General features: G+C 37.3%; 4 protein-coding genes across 8 annotated transcripts in view; 2 read left to right on the top strand and 2 right to left on the bottom strand.

Annotated features, from left to right (window-relative positions):
* The window catches only part of LOC111494259 (DExH-box ATP-dependent RNA helicase DExH9-like), a 13,032-nt gene extending 8,894 nt beyond the window's left edge, over positions 1-4,138 (bottom strand). For 3 of the 5 annotated variants that reach the window (XM_023144157.1, XM_023144156.1, XM_023144160.1), the window contains exons 1-6: positions 3,603-4,138; positions 2,854-3,054; positions 2,550-2,768; positions 1,823-2,161; positions 1,353-1,457; positions 317-427 (exon numbers count right to left, since the gene is read on the bottom strand). In XM_023144157.1, coding sequence (XP_022999925.1) covers positions 317-427; positions 1,353-1,457; positions 1,823-2,161; positions 2,550-2,768; positions 2,854-3,054; positions 3,603-3,872 — 1,245 coding nt within the window. In that variant the 5' untranslated portion in view covers positions 3,873-4,138. Of the gene's footprint in view, positions 1-316; positions 428-1,352; positions 1,458-1,822; positions 2,162-2,549; positions 2,769-2,853; positions 3,055-3,338; positions 3,378-3,602 lie in introns of those variants that run through there. The other 2 variants (XM_023144158.1, XM_023144159.1) reach the window with 2 other exon arrangements.
* Positions 4,139-7,140: 3,002 nt separating this feature from the next.
* On the top strand, positions 7,141-9,420 carry LOC111494556 (crocetin glucosyltransferase, chloroplastic-like). The gene is made up of 2 exons (XM_023144509.1): positions 7,141-8,170; positions 8,933-9,420. Exons 1-2 carry the CDS (start codon positions 7,182-7,184, stop codon positions 9,342-9,344), a joined length of 1,401 nt encoding a protein of 466 aa, XP_023000277.1. The 5' UTR covers positions 7,141-7,181; the 3' UTR covers positions 9,345-9,420.
* A 2,604-nt stretch (positions 9,421-12,024) lies between these two features.
* On the bottom strand, positions 12,025-13,600 carry LOC111494834 (crocetin glucosyltransferase, chloroplastic-like). The gene is made up of 2 exons (XM_023144825.1): positions 12,817-13,600; positions 12,025-12,683 (listed from the first exon to the last, which is right to left on the bottom strand). The coding sequence occupies exons 1-2, from the start codon at positions 13,581-13,583 to the stop codon at positions 12,095-12,097; spliced, it is 1,356 nt and encodes a 451-aa protein (XP_023000593.1). The 5' UTR covers positions 13,584-13,600; the 3' UTR covers positions 12,025-12,094.
* Positions 13,601-17,871: 4,271 nt separating this feature from the next.
* On the top strand, positions 17,872-19,334 carry LOC111494392 (crocetin glucosyltransferase, chloroplastic-like). The gene has a single exon (XM_023144326.1). It carries the CDS (start codon positions 17,885-17,887, stop codon positions 19,223-19,225), a length of 1,341 nt encoding a protein of 446 aa, XP_023000094.1. The 5' UTR covers positions 17,872-17,884; the 3' UTR covers positions 19,226-19,334.
* The last annotated feature ends 151 nt before the right edge of the window (positions 19,335-19,485 follow it).

Consider the following 19,485-nt stretch of genomic DNA (forward strand, 5'->3'; position numbering starts at 1 on the left):
TTTTTTTTTTTTTTTTTTTTTTTTTTTTTTTTTTTTTTTTTTTTTTTTTTTTTTTTTTTTGCAGAGGGATAAGAAACTATTTTATTGCTGGAAAAAGTATTATGAGAGAGGAAGAGGAAGGAGAAAAACTATTTTATCAAACGGCAAGTGACTTCCTAAGACAAACCACCTTTATCTTGCCTCAATGCTTAATACAACAAGGTCACAACTCGCCACCCAACACAATTGCAATACTAGGTATTGCATGAGATAGCAATCAAGTAGATATATGGCAAGCACACAGCAAATAAATAAATACATTTACTGCAATTCTAACCTTGATTAGCCCTTCTTGAAATAATATCTCAATCACCTCCTTCAAAATAGGGAGCAAGCCAGAATGGTGGACACCTATTCCACGCTTCAAGAGAGGCAACATATTTGAAACCTATTTCAAAGCAACGGAAAAGGGAAAGATAATTAATTTTTAAATACAAGCCATATAAATAAACTGAGCCGAAATTCTATAAGGTTAAATACATTTAATGAATTCTCAACTTGGCATCTTATCTGTCAACCAATTGTTTCCCAATCCCAGCATAACCATAAGTTATAGCAACGATACAGCTAGATTTTAAAAATAAATAAATAATAAACCCTCAACTTAGAATTGTGGAGAGGTTTCGATAGCAGAAGGCCAGTAGCTCAACTATTAGAAGTTCCAAGACAAAGAGACAAGGTAAGCAGCATACGGATCTAATCCATTTGTTTTATTTTAATTTATTTTTTTCTATAAGACAGCAAGATTTCATCGAAAAATATTAAAGATTATACAAAAGCAGTAAAAAAAATCCAACAAGAGAAGTCAAAACACATCTAAAGGGGCACCAATCCAAAAAGAATAACACCTAACTCATAGCTATAAATGACCTTAGAAGCAAATGCCCAAACCTCCTTGAAGACCGACAATCCAATAGTTAGCTTTGCATGCAATGATGGAAGATAGAACTCAAATTTCCTTCTCCTAGTTATGTGGTAAACGTAAAATAAATTCAACCAAAAATGCAATAAACAAGAAGTTCAACCTAGTAATGCATATCTGTTTAAATTTCGTATTAATTGTACAATGAAAGAGATTCCAACTTTTCTTATTGACGGAAATCAAGAAAATTCAATTTCCTTCAAATTTCCCTGCTAATTGTAAAATCAAAGAGGTATAACCACATAAATATATATCAACAAAATAAAATGTAATAACCAAATTTCATCTGAGAACCATCCAAGGAATGGAAGTTTTACTGTCACACCCTACCCTAAATTTGCAACCTCGACATTTTATACCAAAAGTTGATGGAAAATGAGCAATCACTTACCTGAGGAAGCTTCTTATCATCATCTGAAAGCATATCCATAGCACTCCAAAAGATGGTTTCTATGCTCGCCTTTTCATCATCACCATTTAGATCCAATCTGGCCATCTGGAACAAACAAGAGGTTAAATTTGACAACTGTGAGAAAAGGGATGACCTAGAGAGATTTCCATTTCAAAATTAGCCAATCGGAGCTTTTTCTTACATTTCTTCTGCCTCTTTGTAGGGTAAATTAACTTTCCCTCGTATTAAAGTTTTTACCTTTTAATGAAAGTAGTTTCATTTTAAAAAAATATTAAAAACAAAAAAACAGTATTGTCTATCTACCAAGATACATATTGGATCCTTCATAGATCATCAAACTACAAGCACGATGATGCCATATCTAACAACTCAAGCAAACAAAAACTATAATCATGCTGACAACCGGTCAAGATCAACTAAGCAACAACAAGAACAGCATAGGACATTACCTGCATTGCAAGAAATTCACATTCTCTTTTGCTAAAACTGAAAAGTATAACTGGATCATATTGACGCTGAATTATCATCTTCACCATCTTAAATATATCACTCTCTTCGCCAGTTTTGCCCAAAGTTAAACTCTTCTGCCACTTCCCATTCTCCTTTTTCTTGTCACCATCACTAGCAGGGACAAGTGCATTTAAAGCTTTTTGAAAGCTATCTTCACGAAAATGTCCCTTTTCATCAACCACCAAATATAAGCCTTCACCCCCGGATGGGAAAACATAGTGTTGAAGAGGTGTTGGTCGAAAGTCAGTATAAACAATATGACATGGTTGTTGGTGGACCTACATCAATACCAATCAACCAAGCCAGCATATTATCAAATCAACAAAACAACCTTACATTTTTTTTTCCTACAAATAACAAAAAAATTGTATTGCAAAGGCCATTAAATCATATAAAATGAAGATCAAAGAGTAAAACAAGGCAAGATATTGATTGGCACAACCAAGACATCAGCGTAATGCCAAAATTTATTTTTTTCCAATATCAATCCTCTCCTCATTTCTTATAAAATAAAAATCATGCACTGAAAGGACAATCAACAAAATTAATATAGGAACTGATAAATCGGAGGGGCATTGATTTTTAGCCCTTCAATATTGGGCCCAAAAATTATTTTCATTTTCAATCAATTATTATAACAAGATTTAACCAAGAAGAGGAGAAAACCTTTGCAACCCAGTCAGCAAATTCTTTTGCATTTGGTACAGTTGCTGAGAGGAAGACAAATCGAGCATTCTTTGGAGCCATGACAATGCTCTCTTCCCAAACAACACCTCGCTCCCGATCACGCATGTAATGTACTTCATCAAAAATAATCCATGCCACTTCCCGTGTTACCTCTGATCCTTTGTACTGCATGCTACGCCAAATTTCTGTGGTCATGACCTAAAGTTGAAGAAATCACTCATTCACCAACAGTTTAAAATTTAGAATTCTATAAAATGAAGTACGCAGTGAGTAACAGGCGCACCAGACAAGAAGCATTTGGTTCAATTGTTACATCCCCAGTCATTAAACCAACATCCGAGAATTCTTCCTTAAATTCCCTATATTTTTGGTTGCTGAGGGCCTTTATCGGTGACGTATATATGACACGCTGTTTATTCCGAAGAGACATTGCAATTGCATACGACGCCACTACAGTTTTACCAGCTGATGTATGAGCAGATACCTGTCAAAGAACTGATTATTTCACTCACTAAGCTCTCTATAATAGAAATTTGTAATATATACATTGACAACCAATCACAACCTAACTAGGGATGGAGACGCATAAAAATGACTGAAATATGACTTTCAAATCGAAGGAGTGTCCATAAGTTACTAAGTCCAATCATATTATTGAAATTACAACAAAACTAACTTCTTGCACTCTTAAGTTGTTGGCAAAACAAATTGCTGTATGGTCGATACTATGCTACACTCTGTGTTCAAAATATAACTGCTGAAAAGCACCATCAAATTTCACCTCCGATTCAATTCTTGTGCTTCAAACTGAATATACAATGCACTTAATTAGTAACTGAAACACATATTAGAGACATGTTTAGAAGTGATTTTAAATCACTCTTTGTCAGGTTAGTGTTCCACTAAGAAGAACCTTATATTTTCATTATTTTACACTTAAACTTCCTAAGAACTATCCCAGAGGGATGATAAAACCCATCAATGAACTCAAGCATTGACCAAAGAAACAAATGAAAAGTTGAACAAAGTTACCATGACAGATTCTCCATTCTCTAAGCACTTGATAGCCTCAGACTGAAAGGGGTCCAGAGAGAAAGGGAACACCTTAGCCGGTTCCAACTTCCCTCCAGTCGAAGGGAGACTCAATGATGGGAGAGGATTAAATGAACCCTCGGGGTAGGACACGTCATGAACACACGCAACTGGTTCGTCTTCAACCATGGCAGGGGCATTAGCTTTGTGGTGCTTCGGCGAAGATTCTCTGGGCACATTTTGACCCACTTTTCTCTTCGAAGAGCCCATGGCAGTTTGAATTGAACACGGAAGATCAAACCCACTCAATAAGCTGCAGCAAATCTTTCGTTTATCCTCGTTTATGTGAACTGCAGAGGAAAGAAGTCAACGAGCGTCTACGAAACTATATTACGGTAAACTTGTAACCAAATTGGCGAACAGAGTTTTGGATTTTGTGGATGAAAAATAGAGTTCCAAAAGCACACTCTTTCAAGGGTTTTTCTCTCACCATAAACCCTAAGAAAGATGGTGGGCTAACTGTTAACTAAAATTTTGTGCAAGTGTTCTTCCATACCAATGTTTTAATATCTTTAGTATATATATAATAAAATAACCATCACATAAGAATTTTGTGAACTACGCTATCAAAGAGGGGTTCTTTCCCGAGTGTGTATTTAGAGTCTTTATATTTCACTATGTAATCATATCTCGAACCCATTTTCCTATTTGTAATTAAATTTCAAAGACTATATAAAGTCTTCTCTTATTTCATTATGAGCATCATATTTTGGAATTGAAATGAACCGACTTTGTTTTTAGTTTTGTTGAGATCTAAGTTGTTCATTTTGCAAATTCAAGTAGTTCGAATCACGAGTTTAGAAACAAGTTTTCTAAACTTTTGATCTTGATCATCAAAGTAATCTATTTCAAAACATTTCCTTGGATGGATCCCTTATGTTTTTGGAGTTCTTACATATTTTAGGTTTAAAGGTCTTGTTTTTCAACGAAGTTGTTAGATCAAATTCACATAGTTACATAATTTTTCATGCATAGAAGAAATGAATTACATTTCGTAAGATCATATTCCTCGCTTCTTATTTGTTCGAATTTTTAAAATTGTAGAAATATTGAAATGGCTATAAAAATCACTCACCCAGGTAAATTAATAGACAAGCCTCACCAGAGTTTATAACTCAACCAAGATTAAGATGTATATGATTATTTTGTGAAATATTAATTTTCTCCGTTAAAAATTTTATAACGAAGATTATTCCGTACTCAAATCTTATACTATTATAGATGATACCCCACTCACATGTCTTCACATGAATAATTTGTATTAGATCATTTGTAACCATTACAAAGTGGTCGTGTCAATAGTATAGAACTTTTAGATCATTAATTAAATATGATACTCGTGAATGTCAATCACATAATGTTCAAGATTACACTAAACATCTTGACTTTTTCATAGAACCGATAATATGAAACTATAAATAAAATAATCAAAATTATTAGTAAAAAAATAAAAAATTAATTACGAAGATTTAAAGTATAATCCCAAAAGGGTTGGGGTTGGATCGTGTGGGCAAATAAGCCTAAACTCGAACTTGGTCCACAACGTGTTCTTGGACTTGACGCACAAGCTAGATTTGGACACAACTTTCATTCTAAAAACATTTTGTCCTAGGAAGAGCTCCCATAGTTAAGTTGCTTCTTGGAAATGATGGTTCTCCCATTCCCACTTTGACTAATACTAATTCATCACCTCTCTAATTAAGAATCTTATAGGTTTCTCTTCATGTTCAAGGGTAGGGTTGAGTAGGTTTCTCATCATGTTCAAGTGTAGGGATTGTTGGATGATGAAAGTCTCACATCGACTAATTTAAGAAATGATCATGGGTTTATAAGTGAGAAATACTAACTCCATTGGTGTGAGGCCTTTTGGGGAAGCCCAAAGCAAAGCCATGAGAGCTTATGCTCAAAGTGGACAATATCATACTATTGTGGAGAGTTGTGTTCGTCTATCATGGTATCAGAGTCATGCCCTAAACTTAACCGTGCCAAATCCTCAAATGTCGAACAAAGGACTCCGTCCGCTCAAAGTGGACAATATCATACCATTGTGGAGAGTTGTGTTCGTCTATCATGGTATTATGGTATTAGAGCCATGCCCTAAACTTAACCGTGCCAAATCCTCAAATGTTGAACAAAGGACTCCGTCCCCGACAGTCAAAAAATGACTAAGACTCCAAAGGGGATGTGTTGGATGATGAAAGTCCCACATCTCTTAATGGGTTTATAAGTGAGGAATACTCACTCCATTGGTGTGAGGCCTTTTGGGGAAGCCCAAAACAAAGTCATGAGAGCGAGTCGTGTTCGTCTATCAAAGCAAACCCATGAGAGCTTTATGCTCAAAGTAGACAATATCATACTATTGTGGAGAGTCGTGTTTGTCTATCATAGATGAGTCTGTCATATACTTTCTCAAGGACGACAAGTATGATAGTAGTCTCAATCTATATGCTATTGGACATATTATTTATACAACTTTGAATGGTCGGTCGTACCAATGGTTTAACCATCGTAGCTTTTCAAATCTCAAGAACACTTTCAAAGGAGTCACTTTTGGAAACATGTGGGTCCTCCCACTAAATTTTAAATTTATGCACCTCGTGTTTTTGCATAGCTTTTGCGTCTGTCAAATGCATAGCTTTTATGTTTGCCATATGGTATTTGCATTTTTCCCTTTTTATCTTTTTGACCGATATAGCTGAATCATGGATCGTTGTCTAATTGGAACACCATGGAATCTCACTATCTCTGGCATGTACAATCGTGTCTAACGTGTTTCTCAATAGGTAGGCTTTTCTAAGTGAAAGTGAACAAACTTGGTGGGTCCATTGATGATGACCTAAATTAACGTGAAATCTCAACTTCTTTACAATTGAAAATGAGAGAGGGATACAAAATGCTACAAATGACAACTCATAAAAATCAAATTAAATTACTGTCCTGAGCCGACACCCTTCTATGACAGCACAGCTCTCAAGCACTTCTCCACCTCGATAGGTAACCTTTGATCATTTGAAAAAAAGAAGGAGAAAGGGTGAGTATAAAAATACTCAATAAACAATTTAGTTTGTAGACTCTCGTCGCATCCTTAACCTAATAAGTTACAATGGATTTTTTTTGGGCTCTAAGAAGTTTAAGCCTAATTCAAGATTTTTTTTCTCATTTGCTTCGGTTGATGTTACTAATAATGACAATTTCTACCATTATTTTGACATTTTAATCTTACATGTATTTCAAGATCGTGACAATTTTCATTTTTTGTGTCGTATTTTTGAAAACCATAATGAGAATAAAATCTATATCAATATTAATATTTAAGGTACATAAATAAATAAATAAAATATAAGGACTAAAAATGATATTTATATACCATAAAAATATAGAATTTTGAGGGGAAAAAGGGCAATTTTTTATAATACGTAAGAGCAAACGTCACTTAGATATTTCGCACTACAAATTTCAGGCGGTTTTTTTTCTCTTCACAGAAATCAACCCAAGTTCTTTTGTTAATCTTTGCCCATTATGGATAACACCGGTGCCAAGCGCCGCCGCGTGCTATTGATATCCTTCCCTGCTCAAGGCCACATCAACCCTTCCCTCCAGTTCGCCAAGCGCCTCACGCGCCACCTCGTCCATGTCACTTTTGTCACCTCCCTCTCCGTTTACCGCCGCATGTCCCAAACCCCAACGCTCCCTCATATCTCCTTCGCCTCCTTCTCCGACGGCTACGACGACGGATTCAAACTAGCAAACGACGACCCCATTCGCTTCAAGTCGGAGATGGAGCGCCTCGGATCCCAAGCGATAAGGGATATGATTACAACAAACGCGGAGGAAGGCCAGCCCTTCACTTGCGTCGTATATTCCATACTCTTACCATGGGTGGCTGTGGTGGCGCGTTCCCTCCACCTCCCTTCAATTCTTCTCTGGGTTCAACCCGCCACCGTTTTTACTCTGAACTACCATTACTTCAATGGCTACAAAGACTCCATAATCCAGAGCATTCTCGATGACCCTTCAAGAACAATTCAATTACCTGGACTTCCATTATTAACTGCCCATGACGTTCCATCGTTTCTCCTTCCTTCCAATGTTTATGAGTTTGCCTTCCCCATATTTCAAAAGCTATTTGAATTACTGGCTCAACAGACCAATCCCAAGGTTCTAGTCAACACGTTCCAGGCCTTGGAGCAGGACGTGGTGCGAGGGATGGACAAGATCCATTTGGTGCCCATTGGACCCTTGGTTCCGTCGGCTTTTCTGGACTGTGAGGACCCTTCAGATGCCTCTTTTTGCGGCGATATGTTTCCATGTAGTCGTAACAACGATGATTACATTACTTGGCTTAACTCCAACTCCAAAGCAGCTGTGGTTTATGTATCGTTTGGAAGCATTGCGATGCTGTCCAAGGAACAGAAAGAGGAGATTGCAAGTGGGCTGTTGAGCTTTGGACAACCGTTTCTTTGGGTGATTAGAGATGAAGATATGGGAGATCATACATTGAGTTGCAGGTAAGGTTTAAAATAAAGGTTGGAATCACGCATCTCCATGATCGTATGATAGTCCACTTTGGTTATAAGCCCTCATCACTTTGCAAAATGTATTCGTTACTTATAAACGCATGATCATTACCTAAATTAGCCAATGTGGGACTCCATTCTAATAATTTTCAACCATCCTCCCCTTGATCAAAGTACAACCTAGAGCCTCTCTTGAGGCCTATGGAGCCCTCGAATAGCTTCCCCTTAACCGAGCCTCGACTACTTCTCTGGGGTCCACGAACATTTTTTAGAGACTCTCTTCAGGCTTGTAGAGCCCTCGAACACCCTCCCCTTGATCGAGGCTCGACTCCTTCTCTGGAGCCCTACCTTTCGATACTTCAGCCACTTTTGAGAGTCTCTTTTCGAGCCTATGGACCCTTGAACAAAGTACACCCTTTGTACACTTTAGTCACTTTTGATTACCCCTTCTGACTCACAATTCTTTGTTTGACATTTGAGGATTCTATTGACATAACTAAATTTTAGGGCATGACTCTGATATACCAGGTTAGGAATCATGAATCTCCACAATGTGAGATGGCATGACATTGTCACTTTGATCCTAAGCTTTTATACCTTTGCTTTGGGCTTCCCTAAAATGTTTCATACCAATAAAGATGTATTCCTTACTTATAAATCTATGATGATTCCCTAGAATACGAGACTCTCTCCCAACCATCTTCAAAATAATTGGCTTTTTTGTGGGTTGAAATTATATAATTTTAATTACAGGGAGGAACTAGAAGCGGTAGGAAAAATAGTTACATGGTGTTCACAACTAGAGGTTCTGTCAAGCCCAGCCACAGGATGTTTTGTAACGCACTGCGGATGGAATTCGACGTTGGAGAGTTTGGTTTGCGGGGTTCCGGTGGTGGGGTTTCCGCAGTGGGCGGATCAAGGAACCAATGCAAAGATCATTGAAGACATGTCGGAGACGGGAGTGAGGGTGGAGGTGGGCATGGATGGCATGGTTAAGCGAGAAGAGATAAAAAGGTGCTTGGAGGTGGTGATGGGAGATTCAAACAAAGGGGAAGAGATAAGGAAGAAGGCCCTGAAATGGAAGGAGTTGGCCAAGGAAGCTGCTAGGGATGGTGGCTCATCACATGCCAACTTCAAGGCTTTTGTGGACCAACTTTGTTCTTAACAATATTTCAATCATGCAATTTGATGACAGAAATATTTTTAAATATTTCTTCTCATCATCTCGTTTCAGTCCACAAGTATTTGAAGTTGATGTCATTCAAATTTTTGTTTAGGATATTTTCATTGCTTTTAGGTGGGATGTTAACAACAAATGGTAATAAAATAAAAATTAACTGGTATAAATTTATGAATAAAAAATTAAAATATGGAAAGATTAGATTAACATGAATAATTTCTTTTTGTAAATTTGAACCCAATCAAATTTTTTTTTTGTATGATACCTATTTAAATAACTATTCTTTTGTAAAAGATGGTAGAAAAACCACTTTTTGTACCTTTGAGTTCTAAAAATGTATTTGCTGATAAAAAAGAGTTTGAAGAAAAATAATTGAAAGAAAAACAAGAGTGAGTTGGAGAGGTTAGTAGGTTTTCACAAAAATCAATCTTTGTACTTTTTATGTAGTTTGGTCTCTAACGGTAACAATTTGTCTTTGTCTATTGTGTTTCAATCTCTTTTATAGGAATTTGAAGACATGTTTCAAGATGAAGTGAACTACTTCCCATGAGAGATACTGAACATCAAATAGACTTCATTCTGGGTTCTGTCATTCTTAATAATCCACCTTATAAGTCAATCAAACTGAGACTAAAGAAATTCAAACGCAAGTGGAGGAGCTCATGGAGAAGGGCTATATACCAGAATGTTTGAGTCCATGTTCTATACGTGACTTGTTGGTGCCAAAAAAAGATGAAACTTGGCGCATGTGCATGAATTATAAAGTCATCAACAAAATCATCACAGTAAAGTATCGACATTCTATCCCTAGGCTAGACGATATGCTTGATTTATTGCATGATTCATGTCTTTTTATAAAGATTATTTTGAAATCTGGATATCATCAAATTAGAATGCATGTAGGAGATGAATGAAAAACAACTTTTAAAATTAAGTTTGGATGGTATGAATAGCTTGTTATTCCTTTTGGGTTGCTTCTAATACATCTATGCGCTTAATATATAATGTTTCGAGAAAATACATGAGAAAGCATGTTGTTGTTTATATTGATGATGTTATAATTTATTTGAAGATTTTGTTTGAGCATGTGTAGCATGTTAAAGTTAGTTTTGATTACACATAGAAAAGAGAAATTTAATTTTAATAATGGTAGTTTTTGCATGGAAAAAGTTCGCTTTCTTAACTTTATAGTTGGTCAAAAGAGTAGAAGTAGATAAGTAGATAAGGAGAAAGTTAAATTCGATTTGCCAACACCAAAAAATGGGAGTAAAGTTAGAAGGTTTTATGGGTTACCTAGCTTCTATAGGAGATTTATAAACGATTTTAGTACCATAGTTGCACCATTGAATATTTAGTGAAAAAATAATGTTGTTTTTAAATGGGAAATGCGAGAGAATGCATTCAATTTTCTTAGGAAGAAATTAAGCAATGCACCATCATTTTTGTTTTGGCTAGCTTTGATAAAACTTTTGAAATTGTATGTGATGTATGTAGTTTGTTTAGGGTTTAGGATTTAGGATTTAGGGTTTAGGGTAAGCAAGGTAAGGATAATATGGTAGCTGATGTGTTATCTAAAAGTTACCATCTCTTTACTTCACTGAGTGCAAAAAAATTTGAATTTGAGCATACTACAAAATTATATACAGATGACCAAGATTTCAGAATTTATGCCTCTTGCCTTGCAAAAAAAAAAAGTTGGTGAACACATGGTGGTAGGACATCTTATGATTAATAAAGTTTATAAGATGTTGCATAAACACTTCTTTTGGCCAAAGATGATGCACGATATCCATAAGTTTTAGACCAAGATGTTTTAGACACAAAGAAACTAGTTCAACCAGATGGATTGTGTACTCCTTTGAATGTACCTAACAAATAAAAGATTGTGTTTTTGTTGTGGTATCGATTTATTAAAATGACTCATTTCATGCTACAAAATGAATCATACAAAACATGCGGCTGACTTCTTCTTTAAGGAAGTAGTTTATGGATTTAATCTACTTGATTTGCTTCCTATTCTTTCGGATATTTGTGTGAGTAAAGCAAACAGATTTCTTTCTAATATTTTTTTTGAGTGAAACGTAACGACTTCTTTTTAAGTGAAGCATGATGGATTTCTTTCTAATACATTTCTTTCTAACATTTTTTTTAGTGAAACAGATTTCTTTCTAATATTTTTTTTGAGTGAATGAGTTAGATTTGATCAAAACATTGCAAAAGGAGGCTATGTTTTGAGTGAAACATGCAGATTTGATCATGTTTTTTTTCCTGATTCGAGGATAGTTGGTCTGAGGATTAAGGTTGTCTTATCACAAACATTAAATACTCAAATTTTCAATTCTTTTTGTTTTAATAACTTTCTTAAATTTTCTTCCCAAATTAATAACTACTAACCATTATGTAAACTAACCATTTTTCTAAACTGGTTCAAGTTATTAACTACTAACGATTAAGGTAATAACTTTATTTAGTGTGTCAAGATTATTGACTCACAATCTCTACCGTAGGCTTGACTTTGCTCAAGATTTTTTAGTCCAGGTAACTCCTTCATGTCTACAAATTTAACCTTTGCTAGGGCCTTGGTGAAAATATTCGGGTATGGCTCTTTAGTGCATATGTACTCCATAGTGATCTATCTTCTCAACACACTCATGGATAAACTTTCACGTGGCATAAACTTTCACCTCTTCTCTTCCCCTCTCATGGGAATTTATCACTCTCAAAGCTTATAGAAATTAAGGACAAACTTGGTCCACAAAAGCCTTGAAGTTTGAATATGAAGAACCGCCGTGGGCAGTGGCTCCCTTAGCCAACTCCTTCCATTTCACCACATTCCTCCTTATCTCTTCTCCTTTCTTTGAATCTCCCATCACCAACTCCAAGCATCTCTTTATCTCCTCCCGCTTAACCACGCCATCCATCCCCACCTCCAACCTCACTCCCGTCTCCGACATGTCTTGAATGATCTTCGCATTCGTCCCCTGATCCGACCACTGTGGAAACACCACCACAGGTACCCCGCAAACCAAACTCTCCAACGTCGAATTCCATCCACAATGTGTTAGAAAACATCCTGTCGCTGGCCTTGATAGAACCTCTATTTGTGAACACCATGACACTATCTTTCCTAAACCTTCCAATTCCTCCCTACAACTCAACGTATTTACTTCTTCAATGTCTCGAATCACCCACAAAAATGGTCGTCCACAGCTTAATAACCCTCTTGCTATCTCCTCGTTTTGGTGCTTCGATAATGTCGATATACTTCCCGATGAGACGTAAATTACAGACCCTTTAGGTTTTGAGTTCAGCCAGTCGATATAACTGTTAAAGAATACGAACAAAACAAAATTTAAACTCAACCCTAACTCAATAAACTTAAAATTATCTAATACGGTAAGTAAGAAATACATCTTCATTAGTGTCGAGCTTATGCTCAAAGTGAACAATATCATACCTGGTAGTAGATTGAAATAGATCACATCGGGAGGAGGCTTCTGATGGAATCAATGGTCCGATGGGTATCAAATGGAACTTGCTAATCGCTCTAAGTGCGTTGTGCTCCAATTCGTCGAATGTGTTGATTACAATCATTGGGTTGGTCTCTTGCTCGAGTAATTCAAATTGCCTCCGAAATATTGGGAGAGCAAATTCATAAGCATCTGAAGAACCAAAGAACGAAGGAAGATCACGAGCCGTTAACAATGGAAGGCCAGGTAGTTGAATAGTTGCCAAAGGATCATCGTATACGCTTTGAATTATGTCATGATAACCATAGTTGTAATAGTAGTACAAAGCAAAAACAATAGCTGGTTGAATCCAAAGAAGGACCGCCGGAAGGTGGAGGGAACGCGCCACTGTAGCCACCCACGGGAGGAGTATAGAATAAACAATGCAAGTGAAGGGTTGGCCTTGTTCCGCACCCGCCACAATCATATCCTTAATAGCTTGAGACCCACGTCGCTCCAGCTCCGACATGAAATGATTGATGTCGTCCCCTTGTTTGAAACCGTCGTCATAGCCATCGGAGAAGGAGGCGAATGACACGTGAGGCAGCATCGGGGTTTTGCCGATGCGGCGATAGGCGGAGAGAGAGGTGACGAAGGTGACATCAATGCGGCGGCGCGTGAGGCGTTTGGCGAATTCGAGGGCGGGGTTGATGTGTCCTTGAGCAGAGTATGTTATCAAGAGCATACGGTGGCGGTGGGGTGCTGTGTTATCCATGTTGATAAGATGCAAGCAGTTGGTTGGTTGAGGTATAATTTATAAGATAAAAGGTGGGGAGAAGTTTATAAACAACGTTTGCTGTGACGTAATTTATCCAAACTTTGTGTTCTATCAAAATGTGCACATGACGTTTGCTATGACGCATTAGTTCAGTGTTCCAACTCAATTTCTTTTGTTGAAGTAGCTTGTGGTTCTGGTTTCAGGCACGTGGGCAGACAAAATTGGACACTCCTTTATGTTTTTTATTTGTCTTCTATTTATGTTTAAATAACTTTTATTTATGTTAAAGGTAGTTGTTCGTGAATATTAAACTTTCATAAAACATAATTTTTATTTTAAAATATAATCAAGAAATGATTTCTTTTGAAAATAACTTCAAGACTACACAATAAAAGACTATTTAAAATAAATAAACGTTTAAATTAAAAACATTTTATTCTAGCCTAATTCTAAGAAAATAAATGCAACTACTCTACGCATGTGCAATGGTCTCGAGTTGCGATGTTGTTGTCAGTCGTATAGAGATGTGCTGCCTTTACCTGAAATGGAAGTAGCACGTGACTCGAGTATTTAAAGAAATACTCAGTAAGTGACTCCACTATTGTGGTTAAATGCAAACACATGCAATTTCATGAATGAGACCTATCATAACAGTCTTTTTTCCTACGACGGCTATCCTAACGGGTAACTTGGATATGTAATTAATTTCCTACACACGACTCACACGTGCAAGTATTGACCCACCAATCGGTTCGTACCCCTCCTGGGCCCCTTTTCTTGTTGGGTGAGTATTCTCTGGTAACTCTTGATACCAGACACCCGTTAGAAATAACAGTCATCAAGGTAGAATTATGTCAAACACATGATTGTTCTCCTCCCTAGTAGTTTACATGTCCATATCATTGTGAAGGAATAGGGGTATTGCTCAATGCATGAACACACAATAATGTTGTTAGGATCGCACAACAACGCACACACTCGATTTAAATGTATTGATGAGTATGTATAAGAGAAAATACATAGAATAGAAAGTACATTTTCAAAACAGTACGAAGGAAGGAGGGGATATATATATGATTCAGTTTAATATATATAGCCTTACCAGATTTAGCCATCCTATTTACTTTACGGAACAGTTGACACAACTATAAATAATATAGCCATTTAAAATAATATAGCCATTTAATATATATAGCTTTACGAGATATAACAGTTGACACAGCTATAAATGAGAGAAGGCTACATAACCTAACAAATGCATGAAGTCCCAACATTTTTCTATTTTCATTATCTCTTTTAATACAACCTTGTTTCGTACCTATCATAACATTTTTCATATCATTTATCATATCTTTCATGCAGACGTTGGGGTTGTAATTTATGCTAGTTCGTTATTTTACATGTCAATTATATCATATCATTCAGATTACATAAATATGTCATATAATAACGTTCCATGCTTCCAGACATTACAACTTTTATCATCTACATATCATGCCATAACATATCGCATCACACTATATCATATCATAAACATGTCAATTTATTTATGTGAAGATTTCATGTGAGCATTAAAAACTTTGCAGGAGTAGAATCTTAGAATGATATATATATATATATATATATATATATATATATTTTTCATTTTTATTAAAGATCTCATTTTCTATTATTACTATCTTAGGGAAGATATTGTTACTCTCGTAGGAAAGAATTTGATGGAGTTATTTTAAGTGGCAGTATTATGTACTTTCTTGCATTTTCTTTCTCTATGCATGTACTGTGCTTTATCTGTTCACCGATATTCTTGACTAATTTTTAATCTATTCTTACTCTCAAATCTTTTTTTTTTATCTTTCTCCTTTGTATTTTGTATTTTTTTTATTTATTTATAAAAAACAAAATGTTCAAGTAATGTAAGAATTTCATAAAATAAGTAAGTGGGATTTAAAATGTATGAAGTAACTATGTATAACATGTACAAACTCCTTGATGCCTCGAAACACTCCCTTGTGACTTCAAGACTCCAGCACGCACTCCTACTTTGATCTGTGGCCTTACTCACCTGAATATATATATATATATATATATATATATAAATACTCATTAAGCAAGCTACTTAGACTTTTTTCGCATCTTTATCTTAGTAGGTATCCACGACCTTGTCTCAGGGTTCTAGGGAGTGCAAACTAAGCTGCAACTCTCTTTCCTACAACTCAGATGACTTACTAAACTTATGCAGTGGATGATCAGTATCTTGGGATGAGGCGCGACCTCACGAGTAAAACTGAGGGGGGAGTATGACTAGATCTGAATCAGTATCCCTCTCTAAACATCATCCATGGAGTTAGCTAACAACCCTCCCACGAGGCCATACTACCAATAAAATTGGGGGGTTGTGATCCCCATTGTGCCAGTCAGCTACTAGTTCGTCCTACATGGTCCCACGCTCGCCAGCTCAGGGAGAAGTTTCTACGACTTAGGGGTCCTGTTTAGGGGACCCCTTAACTATCACTACTAGGTTTAGGCACAAATCACACTACCTTGTTCGACTCTTCCTGGCTCAACAATCTTGGTATTGGAGTATTGTCTTGACAGTACGGTACCGGAACAAAGAGAGGGAAGTGGAGGTTTTGGTGACACTATCCACACTGCTCAAGTCCGTTGGGCTACCTCAGTTGTCTTCAATTACCGTGGTATCCTACTAGGTATTTCTAGGGCGGATTCTCGCTCAAGGTCTTTCAAACTTGTCGTGATCTAGAATACTAGGGTCTGGGTCCACTAGTCATCCTTCTGCGAACCCGAATGCATGGTATTCTAGAGGTATCCCATTCTAGGTCTTTGTCTAGCCTACTTAGTGTCAAGCACCTTAGTCTAGGCTCTTCGTTTCTTCCTATTCTCAACAAAAAAGACAATACAAGCAATCATGCACTTGAGTTAGCATGCGGCAGTTCATGTAATATTAACAAACATGCTCGACAGGAAGATAACGTCCATCTTCACTCGGAGAGCAGATTTCACAAATTTTCCTTCCTTCTTTCACATGCATACAATATCACAATCACATCCTAAAGTGAATTAGGTACCATATTTAATTTTTTTTCATGGCCTATAAACTAATATACTAAGTCTGGCTGGCTCGGATTCAATTTGATAACATGCTTGCTTATTCCAAGCAGTTCCTACAAGTATTGCACATGAGAATCAAAATGATTATTTACATGGTTAACGCATGCCTTCTCGAACTTGAATTTCTTGCCAGAGAGAAATTCCAAAAAGTCTAAAATTTTCTTAATGGGTCCTAATTCACATATAAGTAATATCAGTATTGAAATCGGGGCAAAAAATAAGCAAACAGAGACCAAACGGAGGAAAAATGGTAACTCATGCTCCTACACGTGCTCCTCACGCGCTATGAAGGGGTTCTACGAGCAATCCGCCGTGCGTGTTTGATCTCTGAAGGGGTTCAAGGTTTTTCACTCAAAAAAAACTTGTCGGATCTACTTAAAACCAAATCGGAAAGCCATGACTGTACCTTGTTTGATCTTTGGTTTTCTTGCCTTAATGAGCGAATCCACCACCCAAACTTCTCTTTCAACACGGAGAAGAGTTCTATTGAGGCTTTCTTGGCTCGGATCGACTTCCAATGGCAGATTTGGGGCGACATGCTTCTCCTCTTCTTCTTTCCTAAACCCTAATTTCTTCCTTTTTCTCTCTTTTCTTTTTCCCAACTATTCATACGCTCAAGTAGGAGTAGGGGCAAAATGACCGTTTTTTCCCTCATTTGACTTTGACGATTTTTTTAATCTTACAACCATCCTTGCATGGTTTCCTTCTTCATCGACACGAGTCCCAGACTCCTCGGCCTACAATAAAATCCCATGATTTTATTATAGGTATATATTTCAAATCTTATGAAGAAAATCAAGGGTCATCAATTACCTCCTAAACTCGATGTTATATGACCCAACCAATATCTAACTCGCGAGCTGATAAAAAATGTTCAGTTTTCAAAAAATTCAACCCACCTCAAATCCAAACACAAAAATGATTTGGATTATGGAGTCCCAATTGATCCAATTTTCGAACCATATCCAAAAAAAAAAATAATAAAATAAAATTCAACACTTTCAGATTACGAAGATAAGTCAAAGATCTAGCTTCCACCTTTTTCCAATAATGAATTGACAACCTCATTTTTGTATGCAAAATTCCATGAACCTCCCTTCATATTTGATTCCTATAAATAAATCTTTCCCAAAAAACAAGAACAACCCAATTAACCATAGTGGTTTAAGATGAGAAACCACCACTTCCTTCTCGTATGCTTCCCTTCCCAAGGACACATAAACCCTTCCCTCCAACTCGCCAAGCGACTCATACACCTTAACATTGAAGTCACCTTCGCCACCACCATCGCCGCCGCCCGCCGCATGAACAACGCCCAACAAACTCCAACAACAAAGGGCTTGTCTTTCGCTACGTTCTCAGACGGCTTCGACGACGACAATCTCAATCTCAGCGCCAACATCACCCACTTCTTCTCTGAACTCAAACGCTGCGGCTCTCAATCTCTCACCAACCTCATCACATCCGCAGCCAACAAAGGCCGCCCCTTCACTTTCCTAATCTACGGCCTCTTACTCAATTGGGCAGCCGATATCGCCACTTCCTTCAACATACCCTCAGCCCTTTTCTTCGCTCAGCCTGCAACCGTCTTAGCTTTGTACTTCCATTACTTCCATGGCTATGAAGAATCCATTTGCAACAAACTCCAAACCCCATCTTCGTGCATAGAATTACCAAACTTACCATTGTTTACAACTCGTGACATGCCATCTTTCTTCTCCCCATGTGGGCCTCATGCGTTTATCATTCCTCCAATGAGAGAGCAACTCGAATTCCTCGGCGGACAAACTCAGCCAAAAGTCTTAGTCAACACATTCGACGCGTTGGAAGCTGATGCCTTGCGAGCCATCGATGAGTTGAAAATAATTGCAATCGGACCCTTGATTCCTTCTAGTCATGATGGTGGCAATCTTTTCCAGGTGTCGAGTGAGGATTATATTGGATGGTTGAATTCCAAGGCTGAGCGCTCGGTTGTTTATGTATCTTTTGGGTCGATTTGTGTGTTGTGTGAGGAACAAGAGAAGGAGCTTTTGCATGGTTTGTTGGAGAGTGGACGGCCATTCTTGTGGGTTGTGAGATCCAATAAGGATGAGGAGAGGTTGAAGAAGGTGGGAATGAAAGGGAAAATTGTGTCGTGGTGCCGTCAAATTGAAGTGTTGAAGCATCCCTCGGTGGGTTGTTTTGTGAGTCATTGTGGGTGGAATTCGACGATTGAAAGCTTGAGTTTTGGGGTGGCAGTGGTTGGGTTTCCGCAGCAGATAGATCAGATGACGAATGCGAAGCTTGTGGAAGATTTGTGGAAGACGGGAGTGAGAGTGAAGGGTAATTCAGAAGGGGTTGTTGAGAGGGGAGAAATTAGGCGATGTTTGGATTTGGTGATGGGGAATGAAGAGATTGAGAGGAATGTGAAAGTGTGGAAGGAATTGGGTAGGCAAGCTATGGAAGAAGGTGGATCGTCAACTTTGAATCTTCAGGCTTTTGTTGCTGAGATTGATGGTGGTAGAGATTGAGAGAGATCTTAAAAGTATCTATTTTGTTGTTTATGTATTTGTTTTATTTTCTTGCTATCACTAAATGAATGAATATTATATATGGAGGGTTTTTTTTTTATTCAATCCATGAAACTAATAGCCACACAAGTTCAGCACAGCTACAAAAATCAAATAAAAATTCTTGAGAATGAAAGACAGATTCGTCAGGGACCTACTTGAAACGAGGGACGTTCAAGGAGTTCCTGTTTAGACGGTTAATAAGGGAGGAAGCGAAGAAC

The sequence above is a fragment of the Cucurbita maxima genome, unplaced genomic scaffold, assembly GCF_002738345.1.
Source record: "Cucurbita maxima cultivar Rimu unplaced genomic scaffold, Cmax_1.0 Cma_Scf00020, whole genome shotgun sequence".
Taxonomy (NCBI): Eukaryota; Viridiplantae; Streptophyta; class Magnoliopsida; order Cucurbitales; family Cucurbitaceae; genus Cucurbita; species Cucurbita maxima.

Excerpts from the sequence above, each read along its gene's own strand:
- LOC111494556 (XM_023144509.1), top strand. The coding sequence starts at position 7,182 with ATGGATAACACCGGTGCCAAGCGCCGCCGCGTGCTATTGATATCCTTC. Across the intron at positions 8,171-8,932 it reads GATCATACATTGAGTTGCAG|GGAGGAACTAGAAGCGGTAG; the intron begins GTAAGGTTTAAA and ends TTTTAATTACAG.
- LOC111494834 (XM_023144825.1), bottom strand. The coding sequence starts at position 13,583 with ATGGATAACACAGCACCCCACCGCCACCGTATGCTCTTGATAACATAC. Across the intron at positions 12,684-12,816 it reads CTATTTCAATCTACTACCAG|TTATATCGACTGGCTGAACT; the intron begins GTATGATATTGT and ends ATTCTTTAACAG.
- LOC111494392 (XM_023144326.1), top strand. The coding sequence starts at position 17,885 with ATGAGAAACCACCACTTCCTTCTCGTATGCTTCCCTTCCCAAGGACAC.